We start from the raw sequence: 20,373 nt of genomic DNA on the forward strand, positions 1-20,373 counted from the left end.
GAATGAAAGGGGACAAAACCACATGATCATCTCGGTTGCTGCAGAAAAAGCATTTGACAAAACTCAACACACTTTCATGATTAAAAATAAAAAACAACAAGCTAGGAATAGAAGAAAACTTTCTCAATGATAGCCATAATATATGAAAAGCCATAGCTAAAGAATGCCATTCTTTTTAAAAAAAATTTTTTTTAACGTTTATTTATTTTTGAGACAGAGAGAGACAGAGCATGAACGGGGGAGGGTCAGAGAGAGAGGGAGACACAGCATGTGAAACAGGCTCCAGGCTCTGAGCAGTCAGCACAGAGCCCGACGCGGGGCTCGAACTCACAGACCGCGAGATCGTGACCTAAGCCGAAGCCGGACGCTCAACCGACTGAGCCACCCAGGCGCCCCAAGAATGCCATTCTTAGTGGTGAAAGCTTTCCCCCGAAGGTCAGGAATAAGACAAGGATGTCTAATTTTACCACTTCTGTTCAACACAGTATTGGCAGTTCTAGCCAGATCAATTGAGCAAGAAAAAGAAATAAAAGACATCTAAATTAGAAAGAAATCAAGTTATCTTTGTGCAGATGACATGATTTTATATGCAGAATATCCCAAAGAGGTCCCCTGTTCCCCAAACCTGTTCAGGCTAACAAATGAATTCAGCAAAGTTGCTGGTTACAAAAAAAAACACATAAAAATCAGTTGCATTTCTAAACGCTAACAATGAACTTTTGGAGAGGAAATTGAGAAAACAATTCCATTTATAATAGCATCAGAAAGAAAAAAAAATGCTTAGCAATAAACTTAAGGAAATGAAAGACTTGTACAAAAAAAAATATATTGCTGAAATTAAAGAAGACAAATAAATGGCAAGACATCCCATGTTCATGGATTGGAAGATTTGATATTGTTAAGATGTCAATGCCACCCCAAATAACCCACAGATTTAATGCAATTCCTATCAGAATTCCAATGGCGTTTTTTGCAGAAATAGAAAACTCTGTCCTAAAATTCATGTGGTATCTCAAGAGACCCTGAATTGCTAAAACAATCTTGAGTAAGGACAAAATTGGAGAACTCACACCTCCTGACTTCAGACCTTACTGGAAAGTTACAGTAATTAAAATACTGTGGTTCTGGCATAAGGACATACAAACCAATGGAATACAGGGCCCAGAAATAAACCCTCACTTATGTGGTCAATCGATTTTTGACAAAGATGAGAAGACTATTCAATGGGGAAAAGATAGTCTTCTTCAAAAAATGTTACTGGAAAAACTGGATGCCCACATGCACAAGAACGAAGTTGGAATCTTACACCATATGCAAAAACTAATTCAAAATGGATTAGAGACTTCAATGTAAGAACTAAAACTATAAAACTCTCAAAAGAAAATCTTCATGACATTGGATTAGTCAAGGGTTTCTTGGGTATGATGCCAAAAGCACAGGCAAGAAAATAAATTCAACTTCACCAAAATTAAAAACTCAAGAGTGGAAAGACAACCCATAGAATGGGAGAAAATACTGGCAAATCATATATCTGGTAAGGAGTGATATCCAGAATTTTTTAAAAAATCATATCCTGCAAATCAATATCAAAATATAAACAACCCAAAGTAAAAATGGGCAAAAGATGTGAACAGGTATTTCTCCAAAAATATACAAATTGGCCAGTAAACACATGAAAAGAAGCTTAACATCACTAGCCATTAGAGAAATGCAAATCAAAACCACAATAACCCCTCACCCTCATTAGATGGCTAATTAAAAAAACAAAAAACTCAGAAAACTACAGTGTTGTAGAGGATGTGAAAAAATTGGAACACTTCTGCACTGCTGGCTATTATGTGAAACGGTGTGTCTTTGTGAAGATAGTTTGGCAATTCCTCAAACACCTGCATAATTACCACATAATTCGTCAATTCCACTCTTAGGTATGTTATCCCAAAGAACTGAAAGCAAGGACTCAAGTAGATACTTAGGAAACAATGTCCAGAGCAGCATTATTCTTCATAGTAAGAAGGTGAAAGAAACCACCACAAATATCCATAGACAGATAAATGGGTATCAAAATGTGGTACACACATACAATGGACTATTCAGCCTTAAAAAGGAATGAAATTGATATATGTGGGGCGCCTGGGTGGCTCAGTCGGTTAAGCGGCCAACTTCGGCTCAGGTCATGATCTCACGGTCTGTGATTTCGAGCCCCGCGTCGGATTCTGTGCTGACAGCTCAGAGCCTGGAGCCTGTTTCAGATTCTGTGTCTCCCTCTCTCTGACCCTCCCCCGCTCATGCTCTGTCTCTCTCTGTCTCAAAAATAAGTAAACGTTAAAAAAAAAAAAAAAAAAAAAAGAAAAAAAGATATATGCAACAAGGATGAACCTTTAAAAGGTTATGCAAAGTGAAATAAGCCAGACACAAAAAGACAAATTTTTGATTCCACTGATATGAGATACCTAGAATAAGCAAATTCAGAGGTAGAAAATAGGTGTTACCGGGGGTGGGAGTACAGTGAATGTACTTAATGCAACTCATACACTTAACAAATCGTTACATGACAAATTGTATGTGTATTTTTCTGCAGGAAAAAAAACAAAAAACCAAAAAAACCTTAACGAGTTAGTATTTTTGATCCACATTCCAGTTTTAGAACCGCTCATTCATCGTCTGTGACTGGGCTCATTTAATACCTTCACCTTATCTGAATGGCTTGATTTACCAATACTCTGTCTCCTTTGGTCTTGACTTTCTCCCTACAGGCCAGAATATGGAAATTAACTTTGTGATCACGAAATTTAATTCTAAACACCACACACATAGATGTCTTTCTTTACACCAAGTGGGTATTAATGGCATTCTTTTTGAGCTGTGGCCATCCAGTGTGTCTGTCACTCCCCCCAGTGAGGGTTTAGGAGACCCTGTACAAAATAAGATTTAGCCTACTGTGGATTTTCCAAAAGTTAGCTGTCTGGGTGGTGTCTGTGGCCACATTATCCAGGCTTTTAGCTTTTGTAAAAACTACTTCTTTAACCCTCTCTCTCTGCCCCCCACCTCCATGCATGTGTGCGGTCTCTCTCTCAAAAATAAACCAACACTGAAAAAAAAAGTTTTAAAAGCGGTAAAACAAAGAGCCCAACAGAAAAGGATGGTCAAACAATATGCCGTAGTACGCAGGAAAAGAAATTACAATGGTCAGTAAAACATACGAGAGCATGTTCAACCTGAGACAATGCAAGCTGTCATTTTTTTCACAGACCAGATTTAAGTTTGATGAGGAAAGAGAGGGAAAAAAACACACTTATACATTTATTTTTCATAGGAGTTTAAATTCCTTTTTGGATGGTAACATTTATTAAAAGTTACATAGCATACACTCTTTGACCTATCAATATTCACTGCAAAGAATTCACACTCTGGGTATACTTATAAAAGTGTGTGTGGTGTGTATTAACTTCCACAGTATATTCTGTAATGTCAAAACATGAGAAATAAATGAGCATTAGGAGCATATGCAGATCACAGGATGTTACCAAACCCGTTCAAAAAAGTAACATGGAAATGTTAAGATACCAATTATCTGGTGTACCATCTTTGTGTAAACTTGAGATACAAATATATAATCAAATATAAAGATATAAAAATTTAATATAAACTGAATGCATATATATGAATGTGTATATGTATGCAGCTAATATTTTCTGGAAGGACCTACCAAAAGCAACCGTGGTTAACTTTGGGGAAGCAGTGGGCAGAAGCCTTTCCACTTGATCCCATTCTGTTCCATTTGCATTTCTAACTGGGGCGCCATCTCTGCTTCTTTTTCTCCCTCCTGGCTCGCCCCAGTGAGAAAGTAGCCCTGCCAATCCTGAGTCTGTTGCAGGAACGAACTGAGTTCAACACCTGTAAACACTCGCCACAGGAAGGTATAGATCAATGGTTCTCAGTTCTGACGGCACACAGAGAGGCCTTAAAAAAACAAAAAACACAAAAAACAAACCTGATATCTGGGCCCAAACCCAGACTCTGAATTAGTATGGGGTGCATCCTTGCACTGGGATTTCTAAAAACTCCCCAGGTGATTCTAATATGCAGCCGGGGGGGGGGGGGGGGGTGAGAACCACCAGATGTATTTAATTATTCTTCAGTGACAAATAATGACCTAACGAGCTGCTGATTACAAGATTAAGTGTCTTGAGACCATGGGCAGAGTCACCAGCAGTACCGCCCACATTAGGAATTTGAGGCCCAAATAAAAAATACATTGATATGCCACACACCAGTCCTGCTGCGTGAACACTTAGCTAATTAAAGCGGGTCCTGTTTATAGGGATTGTGGACTGTGCTGGTTTACTTCCTCATACTGTTTTTGTTTTACAGTAGTAACTAGTTTAAACACCACTGTCCTCCCACATTAGCCTTTTGCAAATTTAACTTAACAACAGAAGACAGATACCTCTACCTAAATATGATATATACATGAAAACCCATGTTGTTGTTCTGTTAAATTTTGTTAGCTACATTTTCAAAGAATTGTATCCTGGCAATATTTGCTTAAAGGGTGAAATATATGTAAGTACTTCCAAAGAACCAATTTAGCAAGCAAATTTACTAATCCTATGCCTAACTTTCCCATTAAGCAAGATAACAGCCATATAAAATATATATTTTTGCAAGAATATAGCTGACCCAAAGAAGGGGAAAATAGCAAATTCCAGAAAGAACTGCTACATAAATATTCACAAACTTAGACATGCTCTACATTGCTATCACTTAAGCAAGATTTCTTTAGCCTAAATGATTTACAGAGGAAAAAGTCTCTTCTCGAGTGTAAAATACACATACACACGCACGCACTCACGCATTCTCTCAAGATGAGCTCAGTCTTTAGAGTCTTAATGGAAACAGTCTTAGTCTCCTAAACAGAACTTGTAATTAATATAGTAAAATGAGCTCAACTTGAGGGTCTTCAATGAGCAGTTTTAGTTTCCAAAATATAATTTGAATATAGAATTCTTTAAAAGTAGTATCTGAAGAGTTAGCTATCATATATATATATATTTACTTTATTACAAGATATTTTAAAATTTGGGCAGATACAATTAGGACAGAAAACCAGCTTCATACCAAAAATACACTTTCAATTACTTTATCAAGCAAATAAAAACAACTTTCATTTATTTGCTTTTTTTAGAAGTTAATGTACAGTAAAAATATTGTATATGAAAGACATGTAATTAAGCATACATACAAAAGAAACATGTATTGAATGTTCAGAAACAAAAGTAAAAATAAATAGCAATGATAAAACTTTGAAAAAAAATAATGCACATTTCCGTTGTGGAAAATACGATTCTTAATTAATATATACATAGTTATACTTAATAGAAAGCCATCTCTTTAAAATTGCACAAACATGGGACCAATAAAGCATTAATTTTTATGGCATGTAATACTATAATCCTAGGGCAGTTTTCTGCTTACCTCCAAGACATATAAAACACCTAGGTCTGTAATATAATGAAAGGTATGCTGTTCTGTTTGAGAAAGATTGTCTTCCTCAACTCTCATTAACCTGTAGTAATCCTACATAAGGCTGTACAGGAAATTTCACAAAAAGAAATATTCAACAATTATTGTGCCCACTCCATGCTGACTAGACAGCCAAAAATGGGCTTCAAAGTAAATGTGGTGGGACATTTAATATTTTTGATACTTTTTTATACTAAAGATCATTTCTTTGTTCTATAAAAACACTGCATTTAACCATGATTGGCAGTCCTGACACAAGGAAAATCCTGGCAAAATGGATGGAGAGTTTCTGCTTACCTTATTTCCATGAATAAAATATTTCAGGAGATAAGAATTTATAGAAAAGAAACATTACGGGTCAATTCACTTACAACTTCTCTTATCAGGAGTATAATTCCATTTTTTAAAAATCCTGTTTAAACTTCTCTGTAAGAAAACCAAAGGTAACATTTCCATCTGTAGTATGGCACAGCCCTCGCTTCAGAGAAAAATACTTTGGGAACGAGAAAAGATTGCACAAAGGCTGGGGCAACCTGAAGAGCTCTTGGCGAAAAACACTGAAGTCCTCTAGGGGAATAAAAAAATATGTGCAGACTTAATTACAAATATTTACATTTCGAAACCGAATCTTGAGTTAGCTATTCAGCTGCTCAGTACCAATGATTCACAGGCATTTCAAAAGGTGTGATAATGTGTCCACAGTATTTGTGACCACACTTGAATGCATAGAATACAGTAAAGATTATGGTTCTTCAGTCTGTTACCTATCATATCTATAAAACAAAATTGTTTACATTTTGAAAGCTGTACAACCAAAAAGATTAAGCAAATATTTTTATTATCTCACATAAGATATACCTTAGGTGCTACTGATTTCACTCATTTGTTCGACAACTTGCCCTAAAATTTCATCAACCACATCAACATCGTAATTCACTTGCTGAAGATCGAGATCAGGTACAATCATGGCCAACAGCTGTCCTACGTTAACTCGAAGAGATCGAAGTTTGAGGCTGCAAACAGAAATATTACATCTGTTAGATGAACGTCCTGCCACAGTTTAATATTCACATGGAGCCTAAAATTTAAGTGATACATGAAGTTGCTTAACTTAATAATTTAATACGTAGTATTCATCTCTTGGTAAGTAGAGTGTTTCAAAAAACTAGTGGCTCTGGTTCCAACTAATACGATTTTAATTTGCAACTGAAGAAAACATGGACTGGTGAAATACATTTAATTGCAAGATGTTATTTATAATATAAAATATTATCACCTGGAAAACAGTAGGGGTATACTAGTGAGAACGCTGGTCTAAGAATAAGAATGCATCTCTTTGGGGGCACCTGGGTGGCTCAGTCGGTTAAGCAACTGACTCTTGATTTCAGCTCAGGTCATGATCTCAGGGCTGGTGAGATCCAGCCCCTCGTCAAGGGGCTCTCTGCTTGGGATTCTCCCTGCCCTTCCCCAGCTCGTGCTCGCTCTCTCTCTCTCTCTCTCTCTCTCTCTCAAAAATAAATAAATAAACTTAAAAAAAAGAATGCATCTCTGAATTTCAGCTTGTGAGGAAAATAAAAACGGATTTGTTCTCTAAAACATTTCTATGAGATACCGTCCTTGTGTAAGAGGAAAAGGAAATGGTTCAAGGGGTCATAAGCTCACAAAACTTTGGGCTAACTAATGTTAAACAAGTTTTTTTAGATGCAGGACCTCCCTGGACCTTTCATACGCTAAAATTCACAGGCTGCCCATTTTACTATGCATTTATAGGGAATGGTGTTTTGCTAAAAATACTGGGAATCTCTGGATTAGATGATCATTATCATTCCTTCCAAATGAAATACACATATCTGAATATCAACATCCTAGACTTTAAATACCTACAATTATTCAGCAGCCTTTGCTTCAAAGACTGAGTGAAACCAAGGGCCCTGAATGTTACAGTTGCTTATTCTGTCCCCCCCCCCCCCAAATGAAGGCAGCCCACATTTACTTTAGATACTGATCTAAGGTGGAAATCTCTGAAGAGTCAAGATACTCATCCTTGGGTTGACAATGCACAGAAATGTGATTTTAAGCATGTTTTGTGAGCTTACAGGGTAAGGTTCTGTTGGTCCTTAGACAAAATTTTACATCATTCCCACGCCAGCCATTTTTTGTCCAAGCTTCCCCACTCATCTTCGATCAGAGGCCCATGGTTCAAACGCGTTTCTGCTTTGCTTTTCAGAAGTTATTAACCATTCTATATCCTTACCAAGAATATCCTCTTTAGCATAATCACAACCTTTTATCTACATGAAAAGTTGGCAAAAGACTAGTAGGACCCAGTGACCTCTTACATGTCCTTTTCTTTAAGTCTTTTGATTGTCCCTGGCTGATTCCTCCTGTCCACCGGACATGCCACAGATTCTTATTTTTAGTGTACAGAACAGCACTGTCCAAGAGAAAGATTCTGAACTCCATACGCAACTTAAAATGTTCAAATAGCCAAAGTAAAAAGTAAAATGCAACTGTAAACTTAACTGTAGTTATACATGTAACCCAATGTAACTAAAATATTATTTCATCACATAATCAAAGTACATTATTTTTTTTTTGATGTTTATTTTATTTTGGGGACAGTGAGCGTGAGCAGGGGGTGGGGGAGTGGGGCAGAGAGAGAGGAGGGACAGAAGATCTGAAGCAGGCTCCACAATGACAGCAGCGAGCCCAACACGGGGCTCGAACTCATGAACGGTGAGATTTCAAGTGGTATATACCTATACTATTTTGGAAAGCACAGGTTTAAAAGATCAGTTAAAAAAAAAGTAAAAAATGAAAGATCAAAGATCATCAGTTACTCAAAGATCAGTGTGCAAGAGAACCATCTTAGAGATTGTTTAAAAATTTCTAAAAAAGTTTCCAAAAGTTTAGGGGCGCCTGGATGGCTCAGTAAGCGTCCGACTCTTTGATTTCGGTTCAGGTCATGATCTCACGGTTCATGAGTTCGAGTCCCGCATCAGGCTCTGTGCTAACAGCACGAAGCCTAATTGGGATTCTCTTTCTCTCTCTCTCTCTGGAAAATAAATAAACATTAAGAAAAAAAGTTTCCAATTAAATAAAGTACACTGCAGTCCAAGGATCTGCATTTCTACAAGCACCACAGATGCCTGAGGTTCCCAGAAACATCGCTTCTGAGCCTTAGCCCTCCAGGCTTTTCTGTACTGCTCTGCTCCATGTGTATGAACAGATTTACTGAAATCCTTCAAAAACTTAAGTTAAAAAACAAGATAATAATATAACTGATGTCAAGAGACGATGGCGGGAGATCATTTCTCAACAGTGCCTTTTCAGTCTGCAGTCATCCTGTATTAGCAGGAAGAGTTGCCCAGTTTGGGCCCTTAATGGCTACTTTCAGATGGTAAGACATCAACACATCAGCAGCACCATCACCCTCGCCCACCTGAACGTCTGCCTCCCCTACTCTCAGCACTGAAACAAAACCCCAAGCCCATAGGGTAACCGTTCATTTACTATTTTCTTATTTTCACAGAAGACGTCTTCCTACTAACCACCCGAACTATGGCAATTTTTAGTAACTTTGTGATTACCTACAAGTTAAGATTGGGAGGTCACAGAGTAAAATGAGGACAGCAAACCATAAAGAAATGGGGCCAAGAACAAAAGTAAAAGAAATCCAGGTGAAAAAGTAAGTTTCACGAAATAGTCCCTTGTCTTTTAGTCATGGCCAAATCCACCCTCTTCCGTGATAGCTAACTCAATTTCCACTTTTCCCCAAACAGCATTCCAAACCACTCTAACCAACCACCCGCGCTTTATTTACTCCTTCCAAATTCCTGTGTCTCTTAAGCTGAACTTCCACTGTTCTTTCCCAGAAGGGAAGGATGAGGATGTGTACTTCTTTTGATTGAACAGTATCTGTCTGATGTGTGCTTGCAAATAAATATCACGCTAACCACGCGGGCCGCCCCGGAGGAATGCCTGGGGTACTATTACCTTTCCCCGTCAGTATAATTTACAGACTCCTCAATGTTACTTGAAGTTGAAACATCTGCTCCTAACTGGTGATTTGTGGATTTTAATTGTTCAATTTCAGTTTTCAGTTCTTCACATTGTGAACGCATTTGTGATTTTTCCATTTCCAATAATTCAACCTGACAAAAAAAAAATTTATTGAGTGTAAAATTTAGAACTAATGCCAAAGTGCAAATTTAAGCTAAGACATGTAGAAAACCTGAGTGATGAACGTTACCATCAAAAAAGGGCAAAAAACCCACAGGAAAAAAAAAAAGCTTCCTCTGTTTGGTGTCACCTCGACATTTCGTCACACTGGAAACAATACCAAAGTGGCTCTCATTTCTTGGACACACTCACCAGCTGGAAGCTACAACAGAAAGCTTATATTGATTTTTATATATTTTGTCATCTGGCTCCAAGCCAATACATCAAGATGAATGTTCAGATGAGCTGTTACGTCCGCATTATTTCCAGCAAGAGGGGGCAGGAGAGCAGCACACTGCTGTTTCCGAAATCTTAGCAGAAAAAGCCTTCTTTCAAACGCCACATTAACAGGATACGTAAAATACTTGTTTTTAGAAGGAGCGACCCAAATCTGAATGGAGAGTACACAGAGGCCACTACTTGACGCCTGACACCTACCATTTTTTCTCCTTCTCCTTCAGTAAAGGAACCCCTGATAAAGACTACAGTTCCAAGGCGCCCATTAGCCAGGTGGCTAAGTTCTGACAGATGGAACATAAGCGACTTTCAGGGACCACACCCCTCCTCTGTCCTGCTGCTTGGAATGTAGATATACGAGGACTGGACCCGCAGGGCCACCTCCGACCATAACTGCATGCGGAGAAGCGAAGCAACAACGTAGGAGCCTGCTGTCTCAGGCCTGCGGAACCGCCAGTTGGATGTTCGTCTCCGTCTCCTGCCGGGAGACCCGATCGTAACTAATACAGGCTGTCTCTATAAAATGAGGACAGCATCCACCTTGTGTGGTTTTTGCAAGGCCTGTTAATAATGGATGTGAAGTTCCCTATAGTTACTAACTGAGTGCCTCAATGGGAAGAACGGTATTCTGAGCAGGACAATCCTTCATTATCTAGAAATTTCCAGTACCCTATAGTAAATTTACCATACCTGTCACTACGTTAAAATTCCCGTAATGCCCATCTCCTCAACACACGTGTCCATATGCCCCCCAGGACCGCCTCCCCAGCTGAGAAGCAGTGGGGTAGCAGAGTCAATAAACAGGTTGTTACGTAATCTATCCTAATCTAGCAACTGGCAGCTTTTTACGCTTTAGATGCCCGGGGACTCCCATGACTCTTATCACGCTGGCTGACACACTCACCTCACTTTTATACTGGTCCCTCTCCGCAGTGCACTTGTCCAGCTGTCTAAACACGTCATCCAGCTGCACAACCATTTCGTCCACTTCACTTTTGCTCTCACTGTTGGAACACTGATTGCACTCGGCCTTTACGTGCTGCAGAGCACTACACTGTTTCTTCAGCCTTTCTATTTCTTCCAAAGCTTGCCGATACTGAGACACCACGTGGTCCGGACTTTCAGATTTGCCGTTAATACTCTCAAGTAAAAACACAGCATCAGTTTCGGTAGACTGATGGCACGTCTCCTTCTTCACGTATCTGTCGTTCAGTTCCAGTATCCTCTGTTGTAACCCTTTGATTTGGTCAGTGAACGCATTACACTGTCTCTTATAATTTTCTTTTTCTTGGGTCACTAGAAGCAGCTCATTTCTCAGTTCGTTTAACTGGCAACCAGCATCAGCCGCAGATTTATCAAAGGCTTCCTGGGTGTCCTGTGTTTTGCCTTCAGCTTCCACACAGGAGGGCAGCGCGGCCGTGTCATTTCTGGCATCTATGTCATCTTCAAGGGTTTCCTCCTTTTTAACAACTACACCCGGGACTTCAGTCTGGGTGGCCGCGGTAGTTCCCTGATCACACCGGGATGACGAGGCGCCTGATGAGCTAGTCTGGCCACAAGGCTCCTTCTCGGCCACAGGCTCCACCTGCAGGCCACTGTGCTCCATGTGACTCTGTTCTGATTTCACTTCAATATCATGATCTACTGCAGGTTTGGGAGTACTGTTTTCTTCCAAGATGATGACATCTTCATCGTCATCATCTTTATAAGCTGAATTTTCAAATGCTTGATTACTCAATCTCCGAGTCTTGGAGTTCAGAATTGACGAACGAGTAGAAAGTCTCCGTTTCAGGCTGGAAAACATTGTATATAGAAAATATAAGACTATACAATATAGAAATGAACAAAACAGATGACCTTGAAGCAATCTAACGATCTTAAAATTCTAAGAAATGTCCGTGCTCGTTTAAAAAAATGACACAGGGGCGCCTGGGTGGCTGTCGGTTAAGCGTGCGACTTCGGCTCAGGTCACGATCTCGCGGTATGTGACTTCGAGCCCCGCGTCGGGCTCTGTGCTGACTGCTCAGAGCCTGGAGCCTGTCTCAGATTCTGTGTCTCCCTCTCTCTCTGACCCTCCCCCATTCATGCTTTGTCTCTGTCTCAAAAATAAATAAACGTTAAAAAAAAAAATTTTTTTTTAATATAAAAAAATAAAATAAAATAAAAAATAAAAAAATGACACAGTACTCCTCGATGATTTGATGAAGTAAAGAGGATTTTCTCCTTATACAGTGGAGGAAACAATTAGACTACTGAGGCTGCTTTAAAGTACCAGCTCTACATACTGCCAAACATCCCTTCATTTGATGTCTCTGGGCATTTCAACGTATCCACGCCCAAAACGGAGCTCCGCAACCCAGCCAGGTCTATTCTTTGTATCCGAGCGAGCTCTTGGCTCTGCACCATTCCCGTTCGCTCACTGTAATTTTGACCAGTGTTCAGTGATCAGAGAGGAGCCACACCAACTAAACCAGCATACCCTATCCTTCCATTTTCCCTGCAGTAAAAATCACCTCATTTTGCTCATCAGCTTGGTTTTCTTTGAATTTACCTCCAACTGATTGTCTTTTTCCCCCCTTAGAGTGATATCTGTCCTGGTTTGCTGTTTGGGTCCTATGTGTTAGCCCTCATATTTCTCCATCTCAAGAAAGGTTCTTCTGCTTGGCTTTACTCTCTCATAGCAAGGGGGCACAATCTCCAATCAAATCTTGAGAAAGGGTACACAGGACATAAAAAATATAAAACTTTACATCCTGAAAAGTATCTTTATTCACTTCTCAATTTTATGGCCTGCTTGGTTTTTATAAAGCATCATTCCAGGATCATGTACCATTCAGTGTTCCTGCCATTCTAATTCCTGATCTTTTAGCAGGTAACTTGTGTTTTCCCCTCCCGAAAAAAATTATTTTCCCTCGTGTTCTAAAATTTCATGATGTTTCTTAGAATAGATCTTTCTCTTTTTTTTTTTTTTCTTTTACGTTTATTCATTTTTGAAAGAGAGAGAGAGACAGTATGGGCAGGAGAGAGGTAGAGAGAGAGGGAGACACAACTCGAAGCAAGCTCTAGGCGCCACACTGTCAGGACAGAGCCCAACGTGGGGCTCGAACTCACCAATTGTGAGATCATGACCTGAACCAAAGTCGGACGCTTAACCGACAGAACCACTCAGATGCCCCAGAATGGATCTTTCCCCAGACATTTTTGCGGAGTATTTGGTGGAAGTTAAGTCTCCTGCTACTTCCTCCCCTTTGTTTTCTCCGATTTCCCAATCTGAAATTCCTTTATTGAGACATTGGCCCTCCTGTATCTTGTCTTTTCCTTTTTCTACCCTCCACCTGCTTATCTTTCTAAGTATGTGTCTGTTCAACACCTACCCACCTCCCAGTAAATTCCAAAGGTTTCTGCTACTCCCTTTGTTTCAGTTGGTACATGTGGTAATCCCTGCCTATCTCTGTGTTTCAGAGTGAGGCTGAATGGAAGCAGTGAGGGCTGGCCCTGTGATTCCAAGCGTGCTCCAACTCTCAGCACCGTCTAGGGCTTTTCTCTTGGGAGCCTGAAGAGGGGAAGAAGGAAGGGGGATTTCTTACCATTTAGTATTCAAACGTTCCCTTACCCCTCCTGTTTCAGAAGAGTGGTTCCCCCACACCGTCAGCAGTGAAACTGGCCCAGAAAGAAAATGTCTTGCCTTCTGACAGAGAAGTCACGTCAACAGACTTGGCAGGTTGTGAAGAGGTCTAGAGAACGACTCTTCCTTAAACTCTCAAATAAGCCTCCTGTACTCACCCATCTTCTACCTTAACAAGTACTCTGTACTCACCCATTTTCTACCTTAACAAGTACTCGATGCTTCCGAGTTTAGAGCATGCCTGGGCTTCCATGGAGTTAATCACTTAACTGGGAGCTGTCCTATTTTTCTTACCAGGCTAATTGCCATTTATCTTTCTTAAGATTCAGTTTCGGTACCACCTTTCCACAGTCTTTGGCTTTATTCTTAAAGCTTCTGTTTTTCTCAAACTCAAATTTCAAATTCTTCAGGCTTTAAAAATTAATGAAAAATTTCTATTCTCTTCTTCTACTTGGATGGAATAAATCACTTTAAAGAATAAATTCCATTGTCTTTTGTCTGTAAGCTTTACAGATTTTGTTTTTTCTTACTTTGTTTGGAACCATCTTTAAGAAGAAAAGCCAAAAATTTTAAGGAGACTAGTTACAAAAAAAAATTCACACAAGTTCTTAGTTAAGTAGCAACCCAGCCCCCAAATACGCCTCTAAAATGCAGGCTACAAACAGCAAACTATTTTAGAACATGCCCTCCTGATGTATATACGCATAAAAGCAATACTTTCTAATCTTTTTGGAGGTCAAACATCCCTGAGGATTTAATGAAGGCAATAAAACCTCTCAGAAAATCCCATCCCGCTATCTCAGAGAACCTCCTTTCAAGGTTGGTTTTCCAACAAAAAGACCAAGTATAATACAGTCAGTCTGATGCCCTAGTTTGTTGGTATCCTGTTTTCTTCTTCACCTGTGTTCATTCTATTCCCTCTGAATGGGCCACCTGCACAGAGAACTGCTTTTAGAATTTCAGGAACCAAGTACTGTATCTCATTACAAAGCCTTTCCTGACCAGTCAAGAGACCTAACTGTTCAATTTACATATCACTCATACATTTCTTTCTCTTTCCCTCTCCATCCACTCATCCAACATACACAGCTTGCCACGAGCTAAGAACTTACAGGTCACACCTGACATTATAGTGTCATATACTATTAACTACTGCATGTTTTTCTTAAATACTGGTAATTCTAAAAGCAGGAACTTTCATACTATATAGAATTTGAAAGGGGTGAAAATTCAATCAAATCCACAACGAATACAACTGATATTTTAAAAATTATTTTAAACAGGTGGCCTAAGTGGGGTGCGGGTTTTGTTCAGACAAAAAAGCAAATTAACTTATCCCTAAGACTTCTTACATGCACGGAACTACAGCTTCTCAGAAGGGCATTATTGCCACACAATGTCAAGTGAAGGCTCTGTTTAGTATTCATTCCCCGAATGGAAAAGCGCATTTTAGCCACTGACTTGTTGCTCTCGGGTTCCGACTGGGGTGAACCTCGATGGTTGTTTAGAAGTCTCGTTGCGTATGTATTTGCCACTTCTGAAAGATGTCCTCTTGGAACACTTTCCTTCACGGGAGAAAAGCTCTGACTTGACACGGTGGGTGTCCGAAACAAGAGTTCAGCATTAATCTGTTGGAAGGAAAAAGCGTGATCTTAAAAGGGCTTTTTTAACATGCCAAGCCCAAAACATGAGATATTATTTTCCCTTCTCCCCTTATCCCAGGAAACACTAAGAACCATCCTAACCATGTAAATTCTTTATGCCACACCAGGGAACAACAAACAGGCCAATAAGCCAAATCCAGCCAAAGAACGGTTTTGCATTTTTAAAGGTGTGAACAAAACAAAGAATACATAACAGAGACTGCATGTGGCCCACAAAGCCTAAAATACTTACTATCTGGTCTTTTACAGCAAGATTGGCTGACCTTGTACTAATAATACAGGACTTGTCAAGACACAAGTAGAAATTCAGTTTTCTAAGAGAAATAAACTGAAGATAAAGTCAAAGATACTGCCTTTAGAATAAGTAAGCCCACTATTCTTTTCACCCAGTTCTGTTGTCACCTCCAAACCCTCATCCTTTACATAAGAAAATATTTCAATGCAATCAAACGCAAACATACAATTCTGCAGCAGACCAAAGCCTCTTACACAAGAAGCACAGCGCCCTACCCACATACTTGGAAAACGCTCCTTAACCACCATTAAGCACGGAGAAAGAGATGGAAGGGCCAGGAAGAGTGGTCAACAAAGAGAAAGAAACACTGTAGCGCTCCAGGCTGGTACTAGAACATGGCTCCCCACGGCTTCCTGGGAAGTTTCCCTGACTGCCTATGGAACAGTAAGATTCTTAACCACTTGCCTTTCCTCAGAAGATGCCCCACGAAATAACAAAACTGAACAGTTTGAATCAAGTTGTTGGGTTAGGAAGGAGGGGTGTAATAAAAGGAGTTCTGTGAAATGAATGAATGAACACAACCACTTCAATTTGTTGTGTGACAGCTTTAATAGCAAGCTTTCAAACTCAATGTTTGCTAAACTAACCACTACCCAACATAAGACACAGCTATAAAATGGAAGGCTTAATTCATTACCCGAGGGATCATTTCTGGTTGTCGGATCCGGAATTTGTCCTTGTCTCTTAAAAAAAGAAAAAAAAAAAAAAAAAAGATGAAAATGTACATAAATTTATTTATTATTTTTCAATTGCTTCCCATTGACATACTTGCCATTTCACTGAGTCACTCAAGTAGGTACACTGAACTTTGCTTCAATTTCATTATCATCAGTGGTAAGCCTTAGGCAGGAAATACTTTCCACCTCTTATCTCAGTAACGCCTTGATGTCTGCCTCAAGTTCTCCATCCTGACTAGCATTATTCTGACCTTTGAGTGGGAACACCACAACTGGCTTCTAACTGGTTTCTTTGCTCCCAATTCTGCTGCTGGATTTACCCTCAAAAACAGTGCACTCTATATCAAAACCTGGAAGTTCTGCATGAACTCAGCCCCTGCGTGTGGTACACTAGCCAGAAGTTCACCAGGGCTATCGTTCATTACCCAGCTTCTCCCTCCCACCTCTATTTTCCATCGTGTCCATTCACATATTTACTCTAGTTAAAGCCGAACGAATCACTGTTTCCTATACATTCTCATCCTACCCGTCCTTCAAGGCATATTATACAGATGTCCTCCTTGAATTTTCCTCATCTGGGTTTCCCTTCCCATCCCCAGCGAGAGGTCGTCTCTCCTTATGGGCTTCCCAACAGGACTGGATCGTGCCTTTTATGATACTCGTCAACTTCTCGTCAGTAATACGTACATGCCTCACCTTCCCTATTAAGGCTTAAGCTCATACTGGGCAGTACTCTATGATTCATCTGTGTGTGGCCCCTAAAAGACAAACTATTCTGTATGCAAACTATCTTGTAGACAGGACAGCAATAAACAGCAGGTAAAAAAGAGTGGATATCCACACTATACTGTTAAAAAAACAAACCAAAAAAGCACCCGATATTATGCGTCCACAACAAAGTCTTTTTGGGGGTCATAGTCTTCTTCGGGTTGTACGAGCATGATCTTGGAGAAACATCAACGAATGCTGCAGACCCATCGCTGCTGCTAACCTGTGCATTATTTCCCTACCGTACGTTAGTTCGACACTCACTTCTTTTTGTAGGTTTTTTCATAAGTAGGATGCACCACATCTTCATCTTCGGGTTCTTCTGGAACATCACAATTTCTAGTCAGAAAAATCACATGGGAATAACACGTCACCAGCGCCTCTTCATACATCTTGAACAGTACTTTCTGCCTTTCCAAAAAGGGTACTACCAACTGTATGGTACCTGAACTGTGGGTCAGGGTTATTGGAGCAATACCATTTTTCTGGAAGTTGATCTATTCCATCTGGTAATTTTCGCCACTTTAGACAGGAATCACATTGAACCCATGTCTGATCAGGACGTTTCCTGTAACAAAACATAATATTAGCATGAAAATATGGATGCTAAGTATACTTCATTAGGTCTTCTACATCATTTCCACAGCAAAATGCCTCGATTATTTACTTTGTCCCCGAAATGTCCATGACACAATTATTGTCATACAGCAAATTAAAATTTTTAAGCCAACAATTTTGGTTACCTTCAAAAGATTAAAGCTAACAGGTCAATTTCAACAGACTGGGGCACCTGCATGGCTCAGTCAGTTGAGCGCTCAACTTTGGCGCAGGTCATGACTTCACGGCTCGTGAGTTTGAGCCCTGCACCAGGCTCTCTGCTGTCAGCGTACAGCCTGCTTTGGATCGCTTTGGATCCTTTGTCTCCCCCTCTCTCTTTGCCCCTCCTCCGCTAGCCAGCACACAAGGTGCACGCGCACACACATACATATACACTCTCTCTCTTAAAAATAAACGAACATTAAAAAAAAAGAGAGACTTAAATGTCCTACTTAAGAGCATACTATTCAATTTGTTCTCTGATAATAAAAACTCAAAATATTGCAAACACCTTGTTTTGAAATTTATATTAAGTTAGCAACTGCAATGTCCAATCTAGTATATTAATTAGCACAATAAAACACTCAAGTACAGAAAACAGACAAGCTATTACTATAACTTAAGCAATTTTTAATAACTGTATTACTGTTATAACTGTATTTTTAGCCTCTACTATAGCATATCTCTGAATATCTACATGCATATTCTTTTACTTTATAAAGTGCTTCATAGTTTTATCATTTGAAAATTACAATGATCCTATGAATAATGTAGGTATTCATTTAACATTTAACAATTATTTATTAACAATTCATTTAATCTATGAAGACTGGGGCACCTGGGTGGCTCAGTCTGGTTAAACATCTGACTCTTGATTTTGGCTCGGGACATGATCTCATGATTTATGGGTTCAAGCCCCAACTCAGACTCTGTGCTATCAGCAGGGAGCCTGCTTGGGATCCTCTGTCTCCTCTGCTCCTCTCCCACTTGTACTCTCTCTCAAATAAATAAACATCTAAAAAATAGTATTTTTTAAATAAAAAAAAATGAAGACTTCACCTTAATGCCAATAACTTTTAATTTTTATTTTAAGTATTCTTTACTTAAGTAATCTCTATACCCCACGTGGGGCTTGAACTCACAACCCCGAGACCAAGAGTTGCATACCCTTCTGACTGAGTCAGCCAGGTGCCCCTCTAACCAACACTTTTTAAATCTAGTTTTTTAAAAATGCATTTATAGTTAGATAAACTTCAAATAATCTAGAAGTTTATAAAGTAAATACAAGTCTCTTATTTTAGGAACCTACCATTGTTCATTTTTTTAAACCCTGGCACAATTTTCTATGCTTAAAAAACTAAAAAAAATAAAATGGGAAATTAATACACTGAACTGCATCTTTTTGTTCTTCATTACACATCTTGGTCATCTTTCCATCAGTACACAGCTATTAGTCATAAATAGAGCTGGTACTGTGTGCTACCAGCTTGTCTGGCATATTTTTAAGTCTTACAACTCTAGGAGGTGAGTGTTACTAAAATGTTCCCATTTTACAAGTGAAAAAGTAAACCTGTAAGAGGCCAAGTAATATGTTCAATGTTGCATCATTATTTAAGCAGAATTACAATCGAAATTCAGGTCTGCTTTAGACTCATGATCCTATTACACAAGACAAAGGTTTTTCAAACAATGAGTACAACCCATTAGTGGATCATGAAATCAATATAATGGGGCAAGACTTGCATTTTTAAAATAAGTATCAGCATGTAACATTTGGGTAAACACTATTTCATGCATCTTTTGCGTGCATGATGTATAAATGTATATATTCATTGGTTCATTTCATGGTGTGCTGACTGGAGCTGTAGAACTTACATCTGACTATGGGTTAGTCAAAAGTTTGTGAACACTGTACAATCACTATACCCTCCCCATATCACATCTTGATATTAGAATGGTTGACATTTTTTCATGTACGTACTGAATATCTTCAACTGGCAAATTTAGAGGATATTCTGAATTTTTCTTGACTTTCATTTCATTCCAGTAATCATTCAGCTTTTCTCCTAGTGCTGCTATTGTCAGCCTTAAGAAAGAAAATCATAAAATCAATTTAAGAAAAAAAAAAAAAGATTACATCTATGTCAAACACAGAGAAAGCACAAACAACCTAGTAATGATTGTGTGGACATTATGGGGGAGAAGGGATGATGACTCCCAAAGGTACAGTGAATAAAGAAGGCTCTTGTGGCAATTTTCTTTAAGGACATTAAGAAGTTCCTAGAGGGGCACCTGGGTGGCTCAGTCGGTTAAGTGTCCGACTTCGGCTCAGGTCATGATCCCGCGGTTCGTGATTTTGAGCCCCACATCCGGCTCTGTGCTGACAGCTCAGAGCCCGGAGCCTGCTTTAAATTCTGTGTCTCCCTCTCTCGGCCCCTCTCCCGCTCACACTCTCTCTCTCAAAAATAAACAAACATTAAAAAAAAAAAAAAAAAAAAAGTTCCTAAAGCAGGACCAGGGCCAGGACCATCTTTTTTTTTCAACGTTTTTTTTTTTTTTTTTTTTTGTTTTTGTTTTTTTTTTATTTATTTTTGGGACACAGAGAGACAGAGCATGAACGGGGGAGGGGCAGAGAGAGAGGGAGACACAGAATCGGAAGCAGGCTCCAGGCTCCAAGCCATCAGCCCAGAGCCTGACGCGGGGCTCGAACTCACAGACAGCGAGATCGTGACCTGGCTGAAGTCGGACGCTTAACCGACTGCGCCA

The 20,373-nt window shown here is 39.5% G+C and overlaps 1 protein-coding gene across 1 annotated transcript in view; it reads right to left on the minus strand.

Moving 5' to 3' along the window:
- Positions 1 to 609: 609 nt before the first annotated feature.
- MORC3 (MORC family CW-type zinc finger 3) overlaps positions 610 to 20,373 on the minus strand; it is a 44,417-nt gene continuing 24,653 nt past the window's right edge. The window contains exons 10-17 of the mRNA XM_049627897.1: positions 19,589 to 19,693; positions 17,456 to 17,578; positions 17,275 to 17,349; positions 16,203 to 16,248; positions 15,068 to 15,234; positions 10,886 to 11,774; positions 9,520 to 9,677; positions 610 to 6,536 (exon numbers count right to left, since the gene is read on the minus strand). Coding sequence (XP_049483854.1) covers positions 6,383 to 6,536; positions 9,520 to 9,677; positions 10,886 to 11,774; positions 15,068 to 15,234; positions 16,203 to 16,248; positions 17,275 to 17,349; positions 17,456 to 17,578; positions 19,589 to 19,693 — 1,717 coding nt within the window. The 3' untranslated portion in view covers positions 610 to 6,382. The remainder of the gene's footprint in view (positions 6,537 to 9,519; positions 9,678 to 10,885; positions 11,775 to 15,067; positions 15,235 to 16,202; positions 16,249 to 17,274; positions 17,350 to 17,455; positions 17,579 to 19,588; positions 19,694 to 20,373) is intronic.

This window comes from Panthera uncia, chromosome C2 (genome assembly GCF_023721935.1).
Source record: "Panthera uncia isolate 11264 chromosome C2, Puncia_PCG_1.0, whole genome shotgun sequence".
NCBI classification, from domain to species: Eukaryota; Metazoa; Chordata; class Mammalia; order Carnivora; family Felidae; genus Panthera; species Panthera uncia.